Below are 26,534 nucleotides of genomic sequence, written 5' to 3' on the forward strand. Positions count from 1 at the left end.
TGGGGTTTTGACTTTTTTCCTGATTTTTTTATGGACTGTGAAGGTGACAGAATATGAGACATATATACCAATACATTGTACTGCATTTATAACAAGGTTAAGTTATAAGGTATAAATAATATTCTGAAGCTAGATGAGCTAAGACAGGCCAATAAATAAAACAACCTGCAGTCAACCATTTTAATATACAAAAAAAAAAAAGAACAAGGTAATCAGTTTAAGCAAAATATGGCCTTGAGTTTATACTTTATCAAGAAATATCAAAAAGGTCAAAATTTGGTTCTTAAATTTATTGTTTTCAAAAGGTTTAAATGTGAGGTAAATAAATCTCTTGATAAGAGGACATTTTAGACTCCAATGTTAGCACATTCTAAAGAAGTTGTCAAAATACAATGAGTTTGTGCTTTTTTTCAAACCTAACATCTTAGGAAAACCTTTGCCATAACCTTATGTAACTATTTAAAAATGTTATATAACCAAAAGGTACTTAGATTTGTACAAATATCCCTAGGTACATAAATTTCTGCATTGGGCATTGGGACTAATGTAAATATGCTAAAACTTGCTTTTGTGCAGTCACATCCAATTAGCAATGTCTGTTTCTTTTAAAATGAATTTCAATGATAAGGGAATAAATTAGTAAAAATTTTAGTGTCAATCTTAAATTACAGAATACAAATTAATAATGAAACAGAAGATTGTTCAGGTTATTTCATTTGCAACCCTACCCCCCAATATAGTACATTGGGGTTTAATAGTGTATATAGAAAGGACATGTATCAGTGTTCCATAAGTTGATGTAAATGAATCAGTAAATATTAAGTAAACCTTTGAACCCCATAATTCAATGTTTGCCTTAAACAGTCATGGAGCACTTGAAGTCAAAATCACAATTAAATCTTTAGCTTGAATATGATTCAGTCATAAACTAAAATCATAATTCTGTGCTAGATTACATATTTGACACACATATCAATTGTTTTAGCCCAATGACTTTTTATCAGCTGCTGACTATTCAGGTGCACCCATGCTCATTAGCAGTTTTTGAAATAATTCTCTGTAATCTTATGTGGACTTTGTTTTCTTTTTGTCCATGCTGGAGTCAGTTTTTTTTCTTTCTAAAATTTGAGTTGTTTTTCTGCTCTTTTGTCAGTTTGTCGTCTCTTTAACACTCTATTCTGTTATGGTATATAACTGTCCCTCCTTTTGAATTTTAAACTGGTCTTAAAAAATGTGATATTGCAAATGTTATTTACATCCCATCAGTTATTGAAATGTGAAATAACTTGATCATAAAAGGTGCTGATATCCATTAAGATAATATTCATAAATATAAGATTTATTGATTCCATTTTAAGTCCACGAAGATATTCACCTTCGTTATGAATGTAGATGCCAGTAGTTGGCTTATTTGACCGTATGACCTTATATACAGAAATAAGCAAGATGAAAATAAACTTTTATCTTCCTAATCAGGAAGTCAGGATGTTAAAGCTGAAGGATTATTAGCCATTTGCATAATTGCGCATTTGTAATTAGTTTAATGTATTGAAAGCAAAAGAAAGAATAGGATGTTGGGAGAGTTTCGTGTTGGACACTCTGTGTAATAGTTGTCTTTTCTTATTGAATATTGGTTGTTTTATAGGAATGTGATATTTTAGGATTTTTTTAAATGACCTCAATTTTTAGACACAAAAAGTGAATTTTAATAAGGAATCACAGCAATGGATTTGTTGAGTACTGTAATGGATCATTTGAATGTAAGAGCTTCGTTTTGTTGCATGTGATTTCATCATTAAATGTGAATTCATTTATTTTTCATGTGTACCAATATTCGTGTTATCAGGAACAATCAGTCTTTCATGGAAACTTGATGGTTTCACCAAAGCATGTATTCAAACCTATAGAAGATATTTATACTACTTTAAAGATTTGAATTAGCTATTATCCTATACCCATGAAACCCACAAAAATATGTATATCCAGTCAATTATAATGAATCCACAATACTTGACAATTTTTGATTTGTTCAAAGAATAAAACTAGCTGTTGGATCTATCATGGTCGGTTTATTTTGGATCATGAAACAAGCAAACCTGTTTCATCAGTAATAGTTATGGTCATGTACACAATTGCAAGTTCTGCTCTAACTTCTATGACATGATCAAAATTCTGACGATGGATTGTTTACCCAAAATACTCTTGTTAAAACCATGAATAATACTGGTCATAGGAAATGGTATAAATATATAGCTCAACAAACAATCAACTTTTGCCAGTGAATGTGTACTTTCGGATTGTTATTGAAAATTATTATTTAAACAAGGATTTGTATGGAAACAGTCAGCCCTAAGCAATAGAAAAGTTTTATACATATTGTTGTGAATGCTTGTATAATTAATTGATAAAGATCTATGTTTTGTACTTTTCATTTATTTAATTTTTATATATTTTTTTCTTCAGATTGACTATCCTGATGTTCAGGTTATGAAAAGTGGTCATTCACGGCAATCATGTAATGATCGTGTTATAGAATTTGACCACCAGGAAGGGACCAGGCCTATACGTAGAATGAATTCTGATAGTGTTGTTGAACAGGTTGGTTTTATCAAAAGGTCATCATTAAAAGTGATTTCTGGTTTTATTTAACCAAAAAAGAAAACAAGAAAATATTTCCAGTGGTCACCACACACCTTCATCATTTTCAAATTTCCATGTTCAGTGAACAACAAAATATTGGTCAAAACCATGATGAAACATAGATTTTGAAAAATTCACGTCATAATGAAGATATTTACTAAGTTTTAAATTAGTCCAACCACATTGCCAAGGTAAACTACCATAAATCAAAAAATTACCTTATATGGAACACACAGATCAGAAAAACATAATTTTCCCATTGGCACTTCTAATTTAAACTGGTAATAAAATTGTATTCATTGAGGTTTATTATTACAGACGTCACTGAATGCACCTCATTGTTTTTCCCAGTATTTTCAAATAACAACATATGGAACAAGACGCTGTTTGGCACTGCCGCTCTTACTATAACACCACTACATTTATAAAACATTAAATTATAATATCTATTTAGATAGTACCATTGTATCATATTTATGTAAGGCCTTGGAGGAGAACTCTGCAACTTATCACACAAATTTTACTTGATATCACATATCCCATATATGGCTTTTGTCTCCAATCCCATAAAGAATAAAACAGAATGGGCATGTATCAGTGTTCCAACAATTGTCATAAATGAATCAGTATATCTCAAGTTAACCTTTGAACCTACTAATTCAATGTTTGCCTTAAACAGTCATGGCACACTTGAAGTCAAAATCAAAATTAATCTTTAGCTTGAATATGATTCAGTCATAAACTAAAATCATATTTCTGTGTTATATTACATGTTTGACATACAAATCAATTGTTTTTACTCCCTACGGCATATTTTTGTTTTTGTTTACAGTTATCTGCCGATTATGGATTGCGTGACCAGTATTTACGAAATGAACAATATATGAAAAGATGTTCGCGAGCAAGTGATACATCTAGTGCTTATTCAGGCTCTGATATGATGCAGTCATCCATCGATGACCAGGAAAATGTGGATATGGATATTAGTGGATTACCTGAGAGTATGGTGGATTCTGATGATGAAGAAGGATATGCTGAATCCACAGGGGTAGGTTTTCTCGAGGATTGTTTTACATGTAATGTTGAAAAGCTGATATGATCTTAGCCTGAATGTGGTTTACTTAGAATTAACCTTATAACAATGGAAATGAAAAGTTCAAAATCAATTACCAGTACTACCAATAATAACATAAATAAGAAGTTTCAATTATGAAATTATTAGGTCCAGTTCATTGCCAGTTTAAAAGTTAAAATAGGATATAAATAAAAAATTTACCATCATTTGCACATCTAAAGATTTGTTGATTAATAACAATGAGTATATGTCATTGACCTAATTTCCTCCCTCCAGTGGTCCGGTTAAGTTTCCGAATGATGTTCTTCAGTAACTCTGCATAATAACATTCTGTCTTTAAATTGGTTTAAAGAGTATATGTCTGTTTGACATATGACATGTGGTCTTGTGTCCTTATTTCTAGTCTTCATTTTATCAGTGAATAATAGTTCATAAAAAACTGATATGTGTATAAAGTGTTTCATTGTTTTTGAAAGTTGTGCACTGTATGTGTCTCCCCTATTATAACAAAGATTTACATCTGACTTGTACTTGAATTAGTACATTACAGTTTGTTTTCATTGTGCCATATAACATACTTATAGATGACCTGTTTAAAGTTGACTGTAAAAAAATATGTTTTTATTCCAATATTTGTGCCAGTAGAAAGCTGCTTCCTAAATTGATGATAAAGCAAATTGGCAGATGAAACTATTAATCGTGTCTGTTTTATTGAATGTTACATGTGGCAATCTGTTATTAAACATGCAGAAAATCAATTTAATACTGGTTTATTATAGCAGAGTTATATCTTCTGTAGAAACTTTCCTGTAATAATCTGGTATTAAAAATAAAAAAGTAACTACGGTACAGTCCTTAAACCTGCTGTACATACATGGCATATATAAGTTTAAACTAAAACTACAAATATCATAAATTGAATCATAATGAAATCAGTTAACTGTGATTGACCATTCTTTCCATGCTAGCTCTTAATTTGTGCTACATTAAAGTCAACTGATATACTTTTAGTTATAAGGGTTTGTGCTAAAAAGCTAATGAAGGAATTATAAAAACATCTGCCATCGATATCAAATGTGACATGTAGTATTCAACATAAGGTCTTCAACAGTAGACTGGTGTCTTTACAATATATATGTCAAGCTCTAAATAGTCCATTTCTAGAAAATGTTTATCAACTTGAACAGAGATCACCAATCAACATCAGTTTCCCCAAATGACAAATATTTGAGAACATGAACTAAAGACATATTTTACTCATGATCCAAATAAAACATGTTTGTCCTATAACTGAAAAGTAGAAAGTACCAAAACATCTGACATCAAATATTGTGGTTGAGGCAGCACTTAGAATTCTCTGCAGATAACATGATAACGATAAGAGAATGTATGTGTATATGAAATGATATATTATGTAATATGCATACATTGCACTCATATCATAATTAACTGTTTAGTAATGTCTGTCTTAGATCTGTTTTTCTGCATGAAAGCAGAGGTCCCAGGGGGCATGATAAAAGTTTATCTACAATTCTGATCTATCCTTGGGCTCTAAAGTTATAGCAGCATTATTTTTTACTTGTTCTATTGATATTTCTGTACCCCAGGGGTGTCTAGGGTAACTAGTTATATTTATACTACTGTACCCAAGGAATAGCTAGGGTACAAATGTATATGACTTCACAGACTTTTAAGTTACAAAAAATATATATTTATTATTACCCACAGTGCAACTTTTTTGTCACTCTTCAAGTTTTATTGAATTTTTACATCTATGCAATGTTACGTAATTAGGTGCACTTGTATAAATAAACTAATTGAAAGACCATCATCATTTCAAATGCTATTGTATTATCTGAATGTCTCTTAAAAATCATTTTGATGCCTTCCTTTAATCATACGCTACTAATTTGAAAGCAATTACATTGTATAATGAGAAGTTAAGGAGATTGGATGAGTTTAACATTTATTTAATTATTGTGAGTTTCAGTATTTGGGTTTGTATATCCCTTCTTCTATAAGTACTAAGTAATGTGCTGATTTATCAAAATGGTGTGTTTGATTTGCTTCAAAGCAGTCAAGACATGTCTCTTGTGTTCACAGTTGTAATATTTTTAATGTTTTTTCAGTCACAGAGAGACACAGTACAAGAATGTTTACAGAAGCACCCACAAGACAGATCTGATGATGATATAGAAATACTACTAGACTTTATACAACATTTTAGAGTAAGATTTAAAGAAAAAAATATGGATGTTACAAAAGAATGATTTTACCAACCTATTCATAAAAGCTACCTTTTTATAAATAGAACAATGATGATAAGAAAATTACATCTTAGAAATTAGATTTACTTCACAAGTTGATAACTAGTTATTAGTAAGCTTGTGAAGTAAGTTTGGCTTTAGTCCAGTGGAATGGTGCTAAAATAGACAAAGGGATGTATATATAGATATATTGAGGAAAAACTTAGTAATTATGAAAACAAACAGAGAAGTACAGACGAAAGTAAAATCACAAAAATACTATAAACTCCATGGAAAATTCAAAACAGAAAGTCCCTAATCAAATGGCAAAATCAAAAGCTCAACACATCAAACGAATGGACTACAACTGTCATATTCCTGACAATAGTTGCAGTAATCTAAACATTTTATATTGTTACTTTCATCAGTTTAGGGGGTCCATCAGGAAAATTGCAGTCCTTTAGTTTATAGGCTGATATAATTTGCAACTCTGATGTCATGTAGAGGCAATATTCAAGAATATGTAGGGTCCATTCAAAATTTGGCACATATATATGTCCTCCAATGATTAACATGTCTGTCATTTTAAGGTGGACATTATTCTGTCTCTATCTGTCCATCCAACCACATATATGGTAAAAAGACATATAACAGGTGACATAGGGTCTCAGTGTTGAACAAGAGTGTATAGACCATACATCAAGCTATATTTTACCATGAGACTAGATCTAGAGTCATTTGAAATTTTTAGTCCTTACTTTGGACAAGAGCATTTATATAATATGTGATAGGTTATAAAGATAAAAATTATCAAAAGTACCATACTTATAATTATATAACTATACCCCAAGCATGGTGAAAGTTTATTTGATAAATGAAAAAAAGCTTTTTATATAGAAGTTGAATAAAGGATCTTGTTATTGGTGTATGTTATTTAATAAGTCATGAAACTTATTTTATATACATGAAAGCAATAGCTCTTTGTTAAAAGGCAGTTATATTGTTTTTCATTTGATAAGATGATTATTATTTAGAATATCAAAAGTATTTCCTGCATTAAAGGAAGATGTGGAGAAACATTTTAAAACAATAATGAATTTACATTTTTCTTTTACAGGCTTTTGCCAACATGACCTTACCAACTAGACGAGCACTGTGTGCTGTAATGATGCTAGCCGTCATTGAACATAAAGGTACCATTGTGATGAAGGACAAAGAGGAGCTGGACTCCTGGTCAGTCATACTTAATGGTCAAGTAGAAATCCTTAAAGAAGATGGGTCTGCAGAATTCTTGTACATGGGGGACAGGTGAGTTCTGATGAAATTATATTTATGGCTATGATGATGTTGAAATGAGGAGATGGAAGATTGCCAATTAAATAGCTATCCCCCTGAGTAAAATGAAGTGGTATTTAAGCAATTATAGGCCAACTTAAAGTCTGTTTATTTCTTTATTTTACTTAAACTTACGTTTAAAAAAATTAATAGCTAATTCGAAGAAAAGAATCCCAAGAAAACAGTTGTGTCACTAATTACAAATATCATTTTTAGACTTCAGAATCATTCGTATTAAATCATTTGATCTAGCCAACTGAACAAAATAAGGATTTATGTCACTTATATTCAAGTTCCTTTGCAAGGTCAATAATATAGGATGTTTTCCTAGTTAGTGGATAAATTGTTTTATTTTCCGATTTCCTTATTTTTTTAGTTGATTGTGGTTAAAAATTATTTGAAAGGTCATTGCACCAGAATAAAATTGTATGTGTATATGTGTTCTTTAAAATCTTATTGGACTAAATGCAAACTTTTATTAAAACTTTTAGAACTGAATTGAAGTTGAAATTTAAAACTTATAAACTGTGAAGTGTAAAAGATCAAGATTCATAAGTATATTTCATCCTTGAAAATTTATGTGAAAGATCCATGACTTGAGAATTTTGAAGTTTGAGACTTAGGGGAAAAAAATTCAGACTGTTCTAAATGTCGTAATTTATGAATTTGAGCGAAAGAACCATAATATGTTGAAGATTTCATTATATAAATCTAAAGGAAGGTGTGTGTTGCTATTGCAGCTTTGGTATTACAAACCCAACCTTGGATAAAATATTCCACGAAGGGGTCATGAGGACCATTGTTGATGATTGCCAGTTTCTCAGCATTGCTCAACAAGATTATTATGAAATCATGAACCAGGGCAAAGAAAACACAAAACGACATGTGGAAGACGGGGAGGTTGTAATGGTTACAGAACACAGAGTGTTTGACGGAGGTAACCGACGAGGACAGATTATAATTAGGGTAAGTTGTAAAATATTTGTTATTGTACAGATAATTTGGTTATCACAATAGAATTGACATAAAATCTCAACATTTGACAGGGAACAAATATATGATAATCAGCTAATGGTGTGAGATGTTGGAAACAAATTGTGAAGAAAAGCAATGTTTTTCTTTGTCAATTGTTAGGAACATAAATTTGATTCCTGACAAATTATGTATGATGATTAAGTTAATACTAAACTTTATTACAACAACAGTTTGATATCAATTTTACATCATTAAGGGGTCCATAGGTGGACTTTTGCTAGGAAAATTTCAAAACACTATCCAACAAACCTCTTTTTCTAAATGGCAGTCTAAATATCATCCTGGTTGTCTGAATTTTCTAAACTTACCAATAATTTGTTGGTTTTTTTTTTACTTGACTATGTATGAATTATTTATCATAGAATAATTGGCAATCTTTTATAAATTATATGATTTTAGGCGTCACCGGATCACTTGATGAACCATCTGGTACAGGAACATTCAGCTGTTGATCCTACGTTTGTAGAAGACTTCCTACTGTGTTACAGAATATTTCTCAAAAGTCCCATGGAATTAGCTTACAGACTTCAAACATGGTTCAACCAAACAACATTACGAAATAAGGTAAGTAGTTTTGGACGGAAGTAACTCTAGAAATTTCGAAATTTCTTATTTTTAGATACAAATTCATTCTTCTGTCTGCAACATAATGTTCAGGAGTTGGTTTTACCAAAAAACTTGAGACTAAGATTGATCCTAAGTATACTGAATAATTCATGACTTACGATCAATCTTAGTTGTAATTATTTTTGTGAAACCAATTTTAGATGTTCAGACCTGTATTTGAAGCTCTTATTTTGCCATTAGTTATGAAGGCTGATTTTTTTGCTTTTTAAATATGATTTAAATTATACATTTCACTTCGAACTCCAAGAGATGAGACGCGGCAGAGAAACATGGGAATTTAAAAGTGTGTTGATAATCCGTTTAACATTTTTGCATATGAGGTCATTGATGTATACCTCGACAACTTGTGCACCCTTAGTTTTCAGGAATTATTTTCTATCTCAAGCATGTGTAGCATGATATTTATAGATTATCGTTGGTTATCTCAATGAAATTGATTTCTCGCTTGAGCCGGTTACGGCGAAAGTGAGACTAGCAATCGAGTTGAGATGACCAATGATAATCTGTTTATCGCTATTTTACCTATGATGATGTTGTCAATTTCATGTCTATTTCATTAGCAATGCCACATGGCTCCTTAGTTTCTAGCGATAATTTCCATCTCAAGCAAGTAGCATGATATGAAAATTATCACAAAAAAAGATCAAAGGAAAAACGCACAAAATAGCGATAATAAAAATTATCACAAAATTAGATTTAAGGAAAAATACATAAAATCAGCAATAAGCTAAAAAAGTAAATTATTCTTGTATTCTCTTACAGGAATTGTAACATTTTACCATCTTAGCTTTTAATGCCTTCTAATATTAATTTCAATACATTTTTATTTCAGGTCACAAGGGTTGTGTTACTGTGGGTCAACAATCATTTTATTGACTTTGAAACAGATTCTATTTTGAGTGAATTTCTAGAGAGCTTTGAAGCCATGCTTGAAACTCAGGTACTTTTACACAATTTGTTATCAAATGAAGCAATAGTTTACAATAAAAAAAAAAAGACACAAAATCACAGCACCAGATGTATAATTCGACAACTTATGTCTCTAAGGTGATCCTGGAGACCAAAGTCTGGCAAAGATTCAGAGCTACAAAATCCAAGGAATAATATATTATTCTTGATCACTTTCATGACTTATAATGTCATTTGTGATGTTAACAAGTTATTATTGACAAATTTGGCCAAAATGGCAAATTTTCACATGATTTAAGCAAGATAAAGTATGAACTAAAGATACATGACTTGCATCATCATCTTTGTATGGTATAACTTGTGGCTACTTGTAGATTTGTAAAGATTCCAAATATTCATAACTTATTGCAACTAGACATTTTGCAAACAACAATTTATCAATCAGTCTTGAGTCTTGGAATTATATATCCCAAAACGTGTCAGTTATAGCATGCAATGGAACTAGAAAAAAAATAGAATTCAATCAACTTTGTAATTAGACACCATGTTCATAAACAGTCATGATTCCTACATTTTATTTGCCCTGACAAGGATAAATACTTGATTAGGTGGACACATTTCAAAAGTTTAAGACAAGTTTGTTATAGAAATGAAGACTATAAAAAGCACACACAGCATTATACTAACAGTTCTACATAGCCAACAGTACAACAATTAACATTACAAAAAAGTACATGTTTATAAGAATATGTTTATTGTCTTGTTTCCTCAACTTAGAAATTTTAGCTACAAATATTGACTTATAAGTGTGATGTTTTATTTACAGGGAATGACAGGTCAACTCAGGTTACTGAATATTGCCTGTGGTGCTAAAGCTAGGACAAGAAGTGTCACATTAACTCGTGCTACACGAGAAGAGGTGCTGCATTTTTCTGTCCTGGGAGGTTTAGAACGAGGATGTGGTATATTCATTTCTAAAGTTGAAAAGGCATCCAAAGCTTATGAGGCAGGCCTCAAAAGGGGTGACCAGGTGAGTTTAAAGTCTTCAAATGTTGTAGTTTTATTCAGGATTGCTTCATAAGGAGCGGAGAAAGAAACCAGAATGACATTCAAACACAAAAGGAGAGGAGAAAGAAACCAGAATGACATTCAAACACAAAAGGAGAGGAGAAAGAAACCAGAATGACATTCAAACACAAAAGTAAAAAACATAACTGACAACACCATGGCTAAAAAGAAGAAAAAAAACCAACAGACAAACAGGAGTACACAAACACAACATAGAAAAATAAAGATTGATCAACATAAACCCCCACAAACAACTGGTGGTGTCCTCAGGTGCTTCTACTCCACATATGGAACCTGCTGTGTTGTACAAACCGGGTAATAAGTTGAATTGCTTAGGTCACAATTGGGAAAAGGGACATGATTGTAGTTAAAACTTTAGGATAGTTTTGAAAATATGAATTGTAATCATTACTCAGAAAAACATTACATTGAATGCTTTTCTGTAGCAACATCTTTTAAATATATGTTATCGTATTTGTAGATAATGGAAGTGAATGGTCAGAATTTTCAGCATATTACGCACAATCGAGCATTAGAATTGTTACGAGGGACCACACATTTGTCAATGGCTATCAAATCTAATTTACCAGGTATGTATACCTAATGGTGTTGTATATTAAAACAATTATTGCATTATAATTTTGTTAGGTCTTTGCCCATTCTTATCCTGTCTTGTAAGACTTCAAATAATTTTGATTGTAAATTTTGAATTAGTGTGGCTACTGACCTTTTGACTAGAGCGAAGTATGTTATTGAAATAAGAAGATGTTGTATGAGTGCCAATGAGACAACAATCTATCAGGGTCCCAATTTGTAAAAGTAAACATTTTTAGACCGTTGGTTTTCCCGTTTGAAAGGTTTTACACTAATAATTTTGTGGCCCTTTATAGCTTGTTGTTCGGTGTGAGTCATGGCTCTGTGTTGAAGGCCGTACATTGACCTATAATGGTTTACTTTTATATATTGTTATTTGGATGGAGAGTTGTCTCATTGGCACTCACACCACATCTTCCTATATCCATTATAGTTCAAAATATGGCCTTCAACAACCGAGTTTTGACCCACACCAAACAGCAAGCTAAAAAGGGCACTAAAAATTAATAGTGTAAAAGATTTATACTTGAACAAGCATAATTTCTTTTAAATTTATCCTGAGTAGAGGATTATTGTATCTCATGTAATGATCTATATCTATAGAATCTATATAAATACATTCGTCCTCTATACTTACTTATTACATGTATGATTATTCTTCCTCTATACTTACTTATTACATGTATGATTATTCTTCCTTTATACTTACTTATTACATGTATGATTATTCTTCCTTTTTTTCAGATTTTAAGGAAATGATAGAAGTGACAGAACAAAATAAACAAAATAGACAATCTACACAGAGTACTTCATCATTCACAAAACGATTATCTGCCCCTGATTTAGATAATATGTCTCCATTCATTAAATCATCTATAAAAGATAAAAGTTTTGATAAAAAGGATAAATCTTGGTTCAAAACAGTTGGAAAGAAAGCGTTTATTAAGAAAATTGGAGGTTTCTTTCCAAGGAATGCCAGTACTTCAAATATGGAATTGTAAGCATGACCTTATTTTAAAAATTTTAATATTAAGTCAATATATGAAAGTTTAACGTGAACATTCAGAAATTATGATAGCTTCTAATACAACTTTATCTTGAGAATCAATGAAACAGATTTTAAGCATGAGAACACAGCTTTAAAAAAGTTCCATTAAAATGGTGCAAGAAAGACAATTATTTTAGTTTGAAGATGCAGCAATGTTGCCGTGGGTAAAATATATTGTCAAAACATCATATGATTAGAAACAAGAAAAGATGAATAAACTAGTAAGCAATTATAGATGCAGGAGCAAAAATGGCTACTGAGGAAGAAACTTTAAAATAGTAAGAAAAAAGCTGAAAAAGTTGTTATAAAAACTGTAGCTAATAAACTCCTATGGGAAACCATTTTTCTAATGCAAATTATAAGACTTAAGAACTTATATAGTGTTATGATTTGTTTTAGTTATGTTTTATATTCTAATTTATTCTTATTTTATTTTAACAGTGAAAACATGAACAAATCTGACGAGAGTTTATACTCTGCATCAATTCACAATACATCCAAAAGCTCATCATCATCATTGACCGTTCAGATGCCTAATCATCTAAGTGCCAGTAATCCTGATTTGTCGTTACTTAGTGTGGAGGATCCAAAACCAGACTACCCTGACCATGTGGTCAAAGTTTTTAGGGCCGATCAGTCTTTCAAATATTTACCTATACATAAGGTATGAAATAAAATTTATTTGTATTCTGTTGAGTGCTAGGCTAATCTTAATGTCAAGACCATACATGAGATACTATGCAAATTAGACAGAAATCCATTGATATATTTTATCAGAAGGTATTCAGAGGGCACAGTTTGATGTTTAATAGTTAGTTTAAATATATGTTCTTCAAAAATGACAAATGGATTAGACACAAGTTTTTCAACTAAGTAACGTCTTCTTCAAAATGTTTAATGAGAAGCAGGTGCCCATCATATATATTCAGATTTTTATATGGGTTGAACAAGGATTAGATGGTGAATGGTTTTATTAAAGGCAAACAAATAGTGAGTTTCTAAATTCTCAATATCAGATAGTATTGTACTGTGAATATATTATCATTTTTGTTCAGTGCTTAGTAAGTTTCGAATTGAAATATCAAATATTCACAATTTTGGGAGATGAAAAGGGGTGCATATAACACACATAAATTAAAATTGTAAAGAGTCAGTTTAGAGGGATGAAAAGGGGGTGCATATTACACACAAAAATTAAAATTGTAAAGAGTCAGTTTAGAGGGATGAAAAATGGGTGCATATTACACACACAAATTGAAATTGTAAAGAGTCAGTTTAGAGGGATGAAATGGGGGTGCATATTGCACACACAAACTGAAATTGTAAAGAGTCAGTTTAGAGGGATGAAAAGGGGGTGCATATTACTAACACAAATTGAAATTGTAAAAAGTCAGTTTTGGGGGATAAAAAGGGGTGCATATTATACACAAGTGCTATGCATGACTGATTACAGTAGTTAGATTAAACTCTGTATTTTTGTTTTTAGGATGTTACATCAAAAGAAGTGGTAATGTTAGCTTTACAAGAATTTGGTGTTACAGATCCTAGCAGGTAGTATTATATAGTCATACAACTCAGTAATCACGTTTAATATCAAGGCATACATTCTGATTTAAGGATTTTAATCAAATTTAATCAAATTCCCAGCTAGAAAGTCTTCTTGTTTAGAATGTTTATATGTATTTATATTTATATGTACAAATACCAATATTTTGTTTCTCGATAAATACAGTTTATAAGCAATAATCAAAATGTTTGTCAAATACAATTGTGTGTATCTATTTTACTCTCAAGATATTGTGCAAAAGGATAGATTTCAAATTAAATGAGGCAGGTCTCTCAGATATTTTTTACTTATTTTATATTATAAATATAGAAATTGATAGGGCATTATTGACAATAACACAATTAACCACTAGACACCTAATGAAAAAGACGTTATCAAAACAAATAAGCAAATTGTTCTTATGTATATTTTATAATTTATAATTATAAATGATTTTTAATTTCAGTAACTTTTCTCTATGTGAAGTAACTGTAGAAAATGAGAGTCTGATTAAACAGAAGCGTTTACCTGAGCAAATGTGTAATTTACCTGATCGTCAGAATCTAAATGGCAGGTAAGGCAAGGCCTAAAATAGACATGATGTACTATGTAGCTTATCCTCTCAGCTGAAAGTCTTGGTAGAAGGGATTTCCTATATCTCTCCATTTTATATAGAAATCTCTATGTAGACCTTGAACAGGGATGTTCTCCTGTTTATGAATGTTAAATTATGTTTGAACTAGAAAAATGCTAGCAAATTATAAATATTAAAAAAATTAGATAATATGAAATAGCTAGAATATCAACATTGTATTGAGTTTCAATAGATGAGAACATCCTTGCTTTTCTGTTTGCGGAATATATCTTCAGCCAAAAAAACATATTTTCTCGTCATATATACTCATCTTTTACTTCCTCAGAAATGAGTCAATATTTCTTCAAAGCCATGTGCAGTTAGATAGCAACTATATATTTAGCTTCTATAGAATCACATTTCTTGGCATATTATAAGTCGTTCACAAATTTTCCTTACTGCAAAATCTTAGACTTCAGAGATAGAATGTTCCTGATTAATGTCCATGTAAGCAATGAATTTGGAATGATACATAGAGAGCAGTCCCAAACCTTAAAACAAAGGACAAACAACACCATGGTAAAAAACAAAAAAGGCAAACTGACAAAAAAACAGTCCACAAAGCATTACACACTTTAAGTAGTTTAGATACCTCAATATTTATATAAGAAAAGTTTTTTTATATAGGTGAATAGTTAAATTTGTTTGAATGTTTTAAATATTTTTAAAGTTTTCAACAATTATTTCCAATATTTAAATTAATTGCATGCCACAGTTTATATATAAATGGATACAGCACCTTTAAGATAAATTATGCACTTTTTCAATTAAATACTGATATGGGGGTTGAGAGTTAGTTTCGGAGAAGTCTGTTACACATATTGGACTCGAAATTTCAACATATTTCCCAGTTAATGTTACATACTATTAGTTCTTTAATCTGTTGAATATAATTTCAGAAAAAGTGAGAATAAAGTTATAGTCTATATTTGAACTAAATGAATAAAATATGAACACTTCTTGATTGTTTTATGTCATTGGGTTGCTGTCTCATTGACATAAACCAAACCTCTTCCTTTGTTCATATTTTTTTGGACATTAAATCACAGAATTAGGGACTTTCAACATCATTTAAAAGTAAATAACAACAAAAATTTTACTAAGTAAATTTAGGTTTAAAAGTTTTAGTAGTAAGTCCACAGCTATTCTCTGTGAAATATGGTCTTGATATAGTGTAACGACTTTTCCAATTGAAACAATAAACTCGATTCTCCCATATTATTAACATATGTATATTGAGTTACAAGCAGGTGCTGTAAAATTAAGGTATACTCCTGGAACTCGGCCTGAGTTTGTGCTTATTTGGGTTGAAAGGTTTCACAGCATGCACATTTTTTCATCGTTCATTATTCAGACATTTCTACATTACTTGTTTTGGTTTCTTTCTTTTTTTCTGTGAAATACATGAAATACTGAGTGAATTTGGAAATTTAATGTTGCACATTTTGGTGTTGGTTAAGCAATGCAACTTTTTTTGATTTTTTTGTAAAGAAAACTTTTAATTCTGATGGTATGTTCCATAATTGTATTTAATCATCAGATTTGAATTTGTCCACTGCCACTAAATATCAACAGTCGAATATAACAAAATCCATTACAGACTTAGGTCAGTCAAACTGAAAAATAGTTTAAACCAGTTTATCATAAGATGTAGCCATGTTTGTTTAATTAGATAAGTAAAAGTATTTAGGAATGAAGTTGCAGGTCTCTGTGAGCTCTAGTTTAGAAAGCTTTAAAAGTTTTAAGTTTTGATTTTTTGGATATTTTTAGATCTTTAGACATTCTGTTCTTTGTTTTAAGGGCTGTATACAATGCATAGCTTTTATATATCTGCATATTATATTAATGAATGATATATTGGTGTGACTAACTATTTTGTTTATTAATATCTTTGATGCATGTGCATAAACTTCCTGCATATAACAAAAATATATATTAATCTGCTTGATGAGTAAATTACTAACATGTAACAAAGTTAAACATATTTAGTAAGTGTATTTTGGTTTGCACTAAGTAGAGATTTCCTGTGGAAACATCACGGAAGTTTTGTATTCATGGTTATCGTACAAGGTTCGTCACATGTTCAGACACATTTCTGTACCAGTTTAAATCGGGCATTTGTCCAAAGATGATCATACTTTAACCATTTGCACTAATTTTAATAAGGGCATGATAATAGATTCTATATTAATCCCTACTTTAAATAAACAAATAAGTGTAGGAAACATTTTTAATTTTTTTTGTTTAAGAATTTAATCTAGAAATAAAACTTTAGGAGGTGAACAAAATTCCATATGTCTTCTATACCTAATGCAATACTGATGTTTTTTAAAGAATAGAAAATCTTTAATATTAAGACCAGTCACTGTAGAAGGATATCAAAGGAGTAGGTCCGGTAAGGACCGATTTTGGCCCCAAATTTCAGGTTCATCTGACGAAAGATTTTGACCACTTTTTAAACACTTAAGTGTCTATTTCATTTGAATCAATTAGTTTATGTGAAAGATTTGAATTGATTTAGTAATTAAAAACGATCCGATTCAAGCTCAAATATGAAAAATCTACCAAATATGCCGAAAAATGTCACTTTTCAGATGGTTTTTGTCAAAAATGAAAGGGGCCGCATCCGTGTTCATCCTCAACCTTTATATATGTTATGTATTATCATAAAATACAACTTGCATTTCAATATAAAGGATGAACAGGAATGCGGCCACTTTCGTTTTACACGAAAACCGTCTAAAATTTAACTAAAATGCTAGAATTGTGAAGATTTTAGTAATTTGGCATGACTTAATGGTGCAAGTAGCCGATATATGTGCATTGTATTGTCAAAAACAGCCCATATTTATGTAGCAGAAGCATTCTACTGTGTAATAAATAACTAAAAGTATACATTTTAACAATTTTGTAAAACTGCTATATTTTGGGGCCGAAAAGGGGTCTTACTGGACCTACTCCTTTACCTTATTTTAATTAAATCTTCTGAAACATAATTAGAAACTTTCATTTGAAATATTTCATTATTATATCTAAACATATGTATAGATTTGAACTTCTGGAAATATTGATGGACACTTTTTTGTTAAATATTGATAGACACTTTTTTGCCAAATATTGATGGATAATTTTAGCTACTCTGTTTTCTCAATCACTAAAACTGACACATGAAAATAAATATTTATAAATGGCACAAAGCAAACATTTCGTAATCAGTTTTTCATGTCAATTTCGAATAGATTGCTTGACATAGTTTATGCTTTATGATAAATTTTAATTTTAGTTTTTAAATCTCAAATTTAACAAACAAGAGGAGATTGTAATTAATATTTGTAAGCAGTAAGACCACCAGTTGTGTTGTCATAGTCAATTACTTAACTATTAGCTTTCAATTGTTAAGAGAGATAATTCAACCAACATGTGGTTTAAATTATAAGCTACCAACTGCTGCATTTTTAATAAGATGTTTATAAGAAAAGTAAATTCAACACACTTGTGGCTAAAGTATTTGTAACAACTTTGCTGCATATTGAAAAAAGTGCACCTGAATCATTGGTTTGTAACCTTATAAAAGCAAAATGATTCATGCCGGATAGCTTTTCCAAGAAAATTTCATTGCTGGTATTTAATTTTATGAGAAAAAAAAAAGGCAAGGTGTTTTTTTGTCATTTTATTATTGATATCCCACAATTAGGTAGAAGACAATTGAGAATAGGTGACCTGGTTTAAAGTATAAATCTCTGCCTTCCATTGTTAAACTTCCTTCAACGGAAAACATCACTTGAAGTTCGAAACTTTTTAATCATAGATAAAATTATTTTTAATTTATAATTGACTAATTAAATAAGTAGGAATTTTCTAGAAATTTTGAAACTTTTTCACACTTTTGTAAATTTGTGAGAAAAATTCTAAAGTGATTGTCTGTTGTTATTTTTTTATATTAAAAGCCACTTTAAATGACTAGTTTTCTCAGGAAAGAAATACTTAAGGAAAACTTTTAGTAAGAAGATTTGTATACTATTCTTTCAAATTGTTGTTATATTATTTTCAATAATAAAGATACGGTGGATGTTTTCAAAATGATGAAATATTTTGTTTGCAAATGAATTTTCAGATAATTGTTTTAAAACATACCAAATATTGTAAGAGGTAAAGATCAGATTAATTTTATATCAAATTAACTTTTTAATATTTCCTTAGGTCAAAGGTCTTTATCTAATTGTATATGAAAGTGATATCAGAACTAAGTTTGAAAGTTGGTTTTCTTTCTTATGATAATTTCTTTCCTTTTAAACTGATACATGTAATTATTGTCATATGAATTCTGTCAAATCATTTAAAAAATATAAAACTTAAAATTCACAAAAATTGTTATTATAATTTTTGTTTCCCAACCCATTATGAAAAGCAAAGAAATTAAAACAAATTGAGTAAATGTTCAAACCTTTTAAATTATGGAATACTTCTTATGAACAGTTCTGATATATCATATACAATTCATCTAACACATCATCATGTTTTAACAACGCATTTAAATGTCTGTCTGTTTGTGTGGGTGTGTGTGTGCCAGGCATGGAGTTTCCAGGGGTTAATATTGTGTTTTTGTTTCTGATCACTCACCCAGGCGCACTGTTCCATGTGTACTCAGGTATTACTTAAAGAATAATTTGAACACGGAGACACTGGTACCAGACGAGCTGCGGTCAGAACTGATCAGAGAGGCACAGATAAGTCTACTACAGCTCAACACAACAGAAGTGGCATCCCAGCTGACCTTAGAAGATTTCAAAGTATTCAAAGATATAGAACCAACAGAGTATATAGATGACCTGTTCAAGCTCAATGCAAGATATGGAACCCCAAGTTTGAATAAGTTTTCAGAGGTACAAAGCAAAATTTTGTTTATATATTATATCAAATTTAAGGTTTCTTCCAAATTTGATTGGGAAATATGAAAAGGGAGGTAATGCTTGTAGAATTATAGATTATCAGTTGTTTTTCAAAAGAAAGAGTGGGCCACAGCCCTGATGTGATATGTAGCTGAGAAACATCCTTGAAAGACCATTGATAATCTGTTTAGCACTGCTTTTCCAGGCAATTTCAATGATAAAGGCTCATGACATAATATAGTCTCTTTCTCCTGACTGAAAAAAGTAGGTTTTGCTAACGGGCCTCAATTACTAGAGATCATTTTCTATTTAAAAAAAAAAGAAGCAGGATATGAAGAATTATGACCTATAAAAAAATCAAAACAAAATACATATAAATACAGGTATCATACCTTTGAAATCGCAATCATTGAGAATTATGAGTACAAACCTTTTATTTGGGCTGCATTTGCATGTAGATAGAGCATATTTTATTCCACTAAAAAATACTCTTTTTTTTTTTTCTTTTTTTTTTTTTTAAAGATATCCAGATTTGGGTACGTTTCTTTGTATAAAAGTCCTAGGTTATTTTTTAGAACAGATGATTCAAGAATCTGAGATAAGCAATTAAATTTGAAAGTTTGGCCTCGAAATTTTAAATTTGAAAGTTGGAATTCCCTAATAATGAAAAATACTTAAATGTTTTTTAAGACAATATAGTTGTCAATGACATTGACATTTCACAAGATTCCAATTTTAATTTTATGAATGAACTGCCCAAGATATTGGGGTCACTTGGGCAAAGATGTGTTATAAGACATTGTGACATAAATAGAAATAAGAAGATGTGGTGTGAGTGCCAATGAGACAACTCTCCATTAAGATATATTCTTCGTGACATTTTTCCTGACACAAGCATCAATTGGAAGTATTAGTGCCAAAATTAGAATTAACAAATCATAAAATCTGGCAAATTATGTCTTAGAAAGTTTAATGTTGAATGTAATTATAACCTCAATATTGTTTATTTCAGTTGGTGAACCGAGAGATGTTCTGGGTGATATCGGAAGTCTGTGGAGAACTGAATCTAGTCAAGAGAATGAAACTCATCAAACATTTTATTAAAATGGCTCGTCATTGTAAAGACTGTAAAAACTTTAATTCTATGTTTGCTATCATAAGTGGATTAAGTCATAACTGTGTGGACAGGCTACGCAATACCTGGGAAAAAGTGCCAAATAAATATGCCAAAACGTACAACGTAAGTATGATGTTATGAATATTAGGATTGAAGTTTGGGTAATAATGATGTTGGATATTGCCTGACTGATTCCAAGAGGACAGGCAGATTATCTACCTGTTGGTTTGTGTTTGTGTTTAGTTATATCCTAGTTTGTTATCAGAAGGTTACTAGTGAATATATTCAAAACCTGCATATTAGAATTCTATTCTTTATTTTTGTGGGTACTAATTTTCATGGAAAAAAATCTCCACTCACACCTCACCAACATGTGTCTGTATAGAAGTATAGTAAGTATGGTGTTTGTATTAAGTGCTTTTGAGTTTTATAATCAGAAGTGACTTTGTTGATAAAACTCATTATTTTGAATTAAATTTGGACCTGTGACACAAATATTCTAGTTAAAAGCAGAAACTTTCTTATAAAACATCTAATTATGTTCAGGTAGCTGCGGAACCATGGTCTGCAAATAGTAAAAAAAAAAATATCAGGACCTAAGAGCTACGGTTTTGCAGCTATGTTTCAGGGAAAAAAAACAACTTCAGAGCTACCTAAAAAAGATATTGATTTGGTATGTTGTTAGTTGAATGGTCCTTTTGACATTTACAAAAAATGAATTTAGTTTGATATTTGAAATTTGACTTTATTTTAAGTATATGTGTTTGCAGGATTTGCGAGACTTAATGGATCCCTCCCGGAACATGTCTAAATACAGGAATCTCATGAATCATGAAAATGTTCAACCTCCAATGGTAAGTCACATGTTTTGAATCATGCATTAACTCTTCTTAATATGAATAAAAGGAGAGGTATATATTAATGAGACTTCAGGCTAATAGTGCAGAAAATTGTCACAGTAAGTAAAATATATGTCTTATGGTTAAAAAGAAAAGCAGCAGAAATCAGTTACTATATACTGCAAGAAATGTCTCCTAAAATGAGTAATTAGTTTTCCAGTGACTGTGTCACCATCAACAGTATAGGAGAGCATTGGAGACTTAATGCCTCATAATGTAGAAAAAATTAATAATGTTACAATGACATATACATTAAAATTAAGTTAATTTCTTATAAGCTAATGCTGTACTGAGATAGTTCTATCTGTCTGTGTGGCTGTTGGTTAACTTGTTTGTGAAAAACTTTTTTGGGGAAAATGTCATGAACCATGGCTTCAAATAAATTTGACCCTGATGAACAATATTTTTTTTTCTCGGAAAAGTATTATGAAAATTAACAAGAAAAAAAGATGGCCATAACTTTATTGATGTGTTATAAAGTAATTGCAAATCCACATTCCATGTCTGCATTGGCCAATCAGTTGATCAAAAACAAATTTTACAAGTACTGACTGCACATATTCATGAATGTTTCATTGAACTAGAGTGAAAAAATGCCCAATAACTTGCACAGCAACCTATTCAGAAACATTACTTCCAATAAACTTTCCTTCTTTATATATTTCAGCTGCCTTTTTTCCCCATTGCAAAGAAAGATTTGACATTTATACATCTAGGAAATGATTCCTATGTAGATGGTTTAGTCAACTTTGAAAAGTTCCGTTTAATAGCAAGAGAAACAAGACATATATGCAACATGGCCTCCGCAAAATATGTAAGTTTAACTTAGTTCTTTTTAATGATTACTAATTACAGTTTGTGAAAATTAGAAGATGTGGTATATTTACTAATGAGACAAATGTCCACCAGAAAACATATGATGTCGATGTTAGATTAGCTTGTGAAAAAAAAAAATGTAGTATGAGAGCCGTGGTGTAGTGGTTAGTGCATCAGACTACTAACACAAAGGTTCCTGGTTCGATTCCCATCTGTGATGAAAATTTCAGGGACTGAATTTTCGGCTCTCCCTTGACACCATTTGCGAGTATGGTCTTGAGGAAACGATGATAGTCCGTCAGAAGGGGACGATAAATGGCTGACCCGTGTTAAGAGAGAGCCATATCTCTTACACATTAAAGACACCCTTGTAGATTTCGAAAAAGAGCAGGCTAATGCCGCTACAAGGCAGCATTCGCACCCGCAAAGTGGAAAAGAATTAATATAAGTTGCAAAACTTGTTTCCCAATCCACTATAAATAAATATGTTTAAACTAAAAAAAAAAAAATATGATTATGTACTTAATATGTACCTGAAAGAATTGATATATAATAATCTTTAGATAAAGCAAATATGTATTTTGTTTTAATTATTCAGAATATTCAAGCGTATAGAAATACAAACGAAAAATAATGAACATTTAGGTTATAAACATATAGATAGAACCTGATCTGATTAATGTATTTATCAGTAAAATATTTTATGCCTGTTTTGTTTTCCACCAGGATGTAAGTACAATGTTCCTGGGAACACCCAGCCATGATGAAAGTACCTGGGTCTCTGGTTTAGCCACTATGAAGAGAATGAGGGCACGGCGTGGTTCTACGTTACCTAATGCAAAAAAGATGTATGAGGAAAACGAGATGAAACGACGTGTGAAGTCATATTTATGTAATCTAAAAGTGATAGACAATGAAGAAAAACTAATGGAAATGTCTCATCAGTGTGAAGTTCCTGGTAAGGGAGATAATTTACCATTTCAGAATGAACTGCATTCTGGGTAATACTTTAGTTTTGTCAAATTTGGAATTTCTAATCATCCGTTAAAAGTTCAGTGAATGACCATTATAGTTCTGACTTATTGAAACAAAACCTAACACACAAAAAACCTAGTAACAAAGGAACCAATTCATAACTTCATAAAATCTACAAAAGACAATATTTGGTGCCAGTTCAATGACATTGTAAACAGGGATATAGAAAAATATCTAATAAGATTTGAGTCCAAGTATATAAAATTAGAGAAGATAACCCTGATTTGGTAGGACTCTTACAAATAACTCCAAAGTTTTTCTGCTAGACAATTTTTTTTGTTTGATGCACCTTTTAATGAAACATTTGAAAACACTTGATTTCCTTAGGAAGTAAATCCAAATTTGACTTATTAGAGTGAAAATGTATTAATAAAAATATTCAGAATTGCAAACTAGATCACTTTAATAGAAAAGTGTAAGAGTAAGTCTGGATCTGCATTGCTAAAGTTTTCTTTTCTTCTACAGTAAAGAAAGATCACACATTACATTCATTAAGCAGCAGTGTTTCAACACCAAATTTAACTGAAGAAAAGAAAGTTATAGTCCCAAGTGGTCCCAGATTTGGTAAGTCAAATTTATCTGAAAAAATACAGTAAAAAATGTCATGTAGACGATGTAAACAGTACTGTAAATTCAGATTTTAAGTTATTGCGAAAAATGTGACAGGATTAAGATCGCAGTTATTTAAACTCGCATTTTGATATTTTGTATATGAATTAAACAGAAATTGTCAATTTTGCAAAATTGACAAAATCACAATAATAAATTTACGCAACAATTTCTGAATTTACAGTAAGCAAATTGTCTGAGACCGTGAAATCAGCCAATTTAGAAGACTCTTTAATATTTTTAAAATTATGTTGCATTGCTGCTATTTGTTAATTAATCAATATTTTTCGGAAATTTCAACGTATTAATGTTTAAAATTTAAAAAAGGACTTCTTTTTAAGTCAATATTACACTTCTATATTGACAGCAGCAACCGCAGGTGACAGAAAGGGTAATTTTTTTTAATAGTTATATCTTCTGCAAATCAATAAAAAGAAAGGTTTCTCTCTATGTTCATGTGGGATAAACATTGCTTATATATTTGATTATGTATGTTCTTTGTATATTGACCTTCAGCATGATAATTGATCAATTATCACTTTCTGTTTACTTTGCCTGTTATTAAAGCTTCTTTTCTGTCATGACAACATTTTGTATTGCTGTTTTTTTATATATCTTTTATTTACTTCTTTTGTTTCCCCAAACTTAGAAATCGTTCAATTTATCAAAATAAAATATTTCCAATTTAAAAAATATCTTTATTTGTCTGAGCCCATCAGCTGTTTACAGATTAATCAATTTTCTATAAAAATGATTTTGTTTTACTGGAAAATCGCGGTATATATAGTTGGCATTTTGAAGATAAAAAATAAATGGGGGCTTAATACCTACTTACATGAATAAGGCATATTTGAACTTCTAGCTGTATACTTAAAAATGCAGCTCAAATTATCATATTTCTTATAACCTTCTAAAGACAAAAGGCCTTAGAATAACAAAGTTATCACTAAATTTCTATACATAGAATAATTTCTGAGCTGTTGAATGATTTCCTTTTTTCCTCATAACTAATATTGCATGTGACTTTTGCTTAATTAGGTGCTGAGTCTCCCGAAGCCATACGAAAACTCATGGGTTTGTCTGATAAAGTCCGACCCCACACATCTAAGCATACACATCATCATCCCCCAACCAATCTCACTAGTCCAATGTCAAATCGACGGCAGCAGCATTCTCCGAGACACATTCGACCAGTTCATCTTACTCCTGAGAGTTCATCTGTGATATCTATGAGCCATATCAGCTCACGACACAAACCTGTTCGGACTGGTAAGAACTTACAAAATTACAGGATATGTTGGGTTTGTTTTACGTACTAGGAGAGTATTCTAACTGTAAGGTGGTGTAGTTTGATATTATTTACATTTTTTAATAAAAATAATCAGGAACAAACCTCTATCCATTTCTTTAACAGCATGAATTTCTTGACTGTTTTGTTTATGCTTGAATGACTGTAATATTTCTCTGCATGGAGAAGTTTATTAGGGTGACTTTTTGTTTATACACTTTAAAATGAATGTTTATTATTTTATAAGTGTTTTATCTCTTTTGCGTATATGTTATGAATCAAAGAATAGGTGTTGGTGTTTTATACTGGAATTTTATTGTCTTTTTATCACCATCATGGGTGCCATTCAGCATAGCAATAAGAAGATAGGGTTACCTATTTTTTTGTTAACATAACTGAATTTCTATAAATAAAGAGATTTCTCCTACTGTTTTCAAACCAGACCCTTGAAATTTCACTGATAGATTGAACACAAAATAAAGTTGTGAACCTGCTATTATAGAATAATTGTGTGAGGATTTCAACCCCTATTTTCCAGACTTGGGAACTAAGTCATTATTCACCGAAATTGACCAAAAACAGCACACGTACCGAGTTTGTAACTGTCTGAGGATTTTTATGGCCCATTTATGAGCATTATGTTTTCGGGTCTGTTCATCCACCTGTCCCGCTTCAGGTTAACATTTTTGGTCGAGGTATTTTTTTTTATGAAGTTGAAGTTCAATCAACTTGAAACTTAGTACACATATTCCCTTTGATATGATCTTTCTAATTGTAATGCCAAATTAGAGGTTCCCCCCCCATTCTCACGGTCCATTGAACATAGAAAATTATAGTGCGGATGGGGCATCCGTGTACTTGGGACACATTCTTGTTTAATCATTTTTCAAGACTTGGGATCTAAGTCATTTTTCAGCAACTTTTACAAACTATATTGCTTATTTTGTGTAACCAAATCCTACAATTAGTCAATTTAAATCTAGATCGTTGAACTTAACTGATTTTTTGCGACATATTTAGGTTCTGTTCCTTTTATTTTGCAATTGTTCGAGGAGCTCATTTATTTACTTTTTATGTTTCCATATATTTAAATATAACATCAAGAAACATGGTATGGTATCCTA

General features: G+C 30.8%; 1 protein-coding gene across 14 annotated transcripts in view; it reads left to right on the forward strand.

The window, feature by feature from the left end:
• Positions 1–26,534, forward strand: part of LOC143044760 (rap guanine nucleotide exchange factor 6-like) — an 83,542-nt gene that overhangs the window by 46,388 nt on the left and 10,620 nt on the right. For 9 of the 14 annotated variants that reach the window (XM_076216899.1, XM_076216904.1, XM_076216897.1 and 6 more), the window contains 20 exons: positions 2,464–2,598; positions 3,473–3,688; positions 5,845–5,943; positions 7,079–7,269; positions 8,037–8,262; positions 8,731–8,895; positions 9,791–9,898; positions 10,694–10,897; positions 11,417–11,525; positions 12,274–12,526; positions 13,019–13,241; positions 14,064–14,128; positions 14,590–14,697; positions 19,382–19,640; positions 20,659–20,886; positions 21,534–21,617; positions 22,330–22,476; positions 23,205–23,436; positions 23,979–24,077; positions 25,161–25,391. In XM_076216899.1, coding sequence (XP_076073014.1) covers positions 2,464–2,598; positions 3,473–3,688; positions 5,845–5,943; positions 7,079–7,269; positions 8,037–8,262; positions 8,731–8,895; positions 9,791–9,898; positions 10,694–10,897; positions 11,417–11,525; positions 12,274–12,526; positions 13,019–13,241; positions 14,064–14,128; positions 14,590–14,697; positions 19,382–19,640; positions 20,659–20,886; positions 21,534–21,617; positions 22,330–22,476; positions 23,205–23,436; positions 23,979–24,077; positions 25,161–25,391 — 3,382 coding nt within the window. Of the gene's footprint in view, positions 1–2,463; positions 2,599–3,472; positions 3,689–5,844; positions 5,944–7,078; positions 7,270–8,036; positions 8,263–8,730; positions 8,896–9,790; positions 9,899–10,693; positions 10,898–11,416; positions 11,526–12,273; positions 12,527–13,018; positions 13,242–14,063; positions 14,129–14,589; positions 14,698–19,381; positions 19,641–20,658; positions 20,887–21,533; positions 21,618–22,329; positions 22,477–23,204; positions 23,437–23,978; positions 24,078–24,489; positions 24,514–25,160; positions 25,392–26,534 lie in introns of all 14 variants that reach the window. The other 5 variants (XM_076216901.1, XM_076216911.1, XM_076216902.1 and 2 more) reach the window with 4 other exon arrangements.

The sequence above is a fragment of the Mytilus galloprovincialis genome, chromosome 9 (assembly GCF_965363235.1).
Source record: "Mytilus galloprovincialis chromosome 9, xbMytGall1.hap1.1, whole genome shotgun sequence".
NCBI classification, from domain to species: domain Eukaryota; kingdom Metazoa; phylum Mollusca; class Bivalvia; order Mytilida; family Mytilidae; genus Mytilus; species Mytilus galloprovincialis.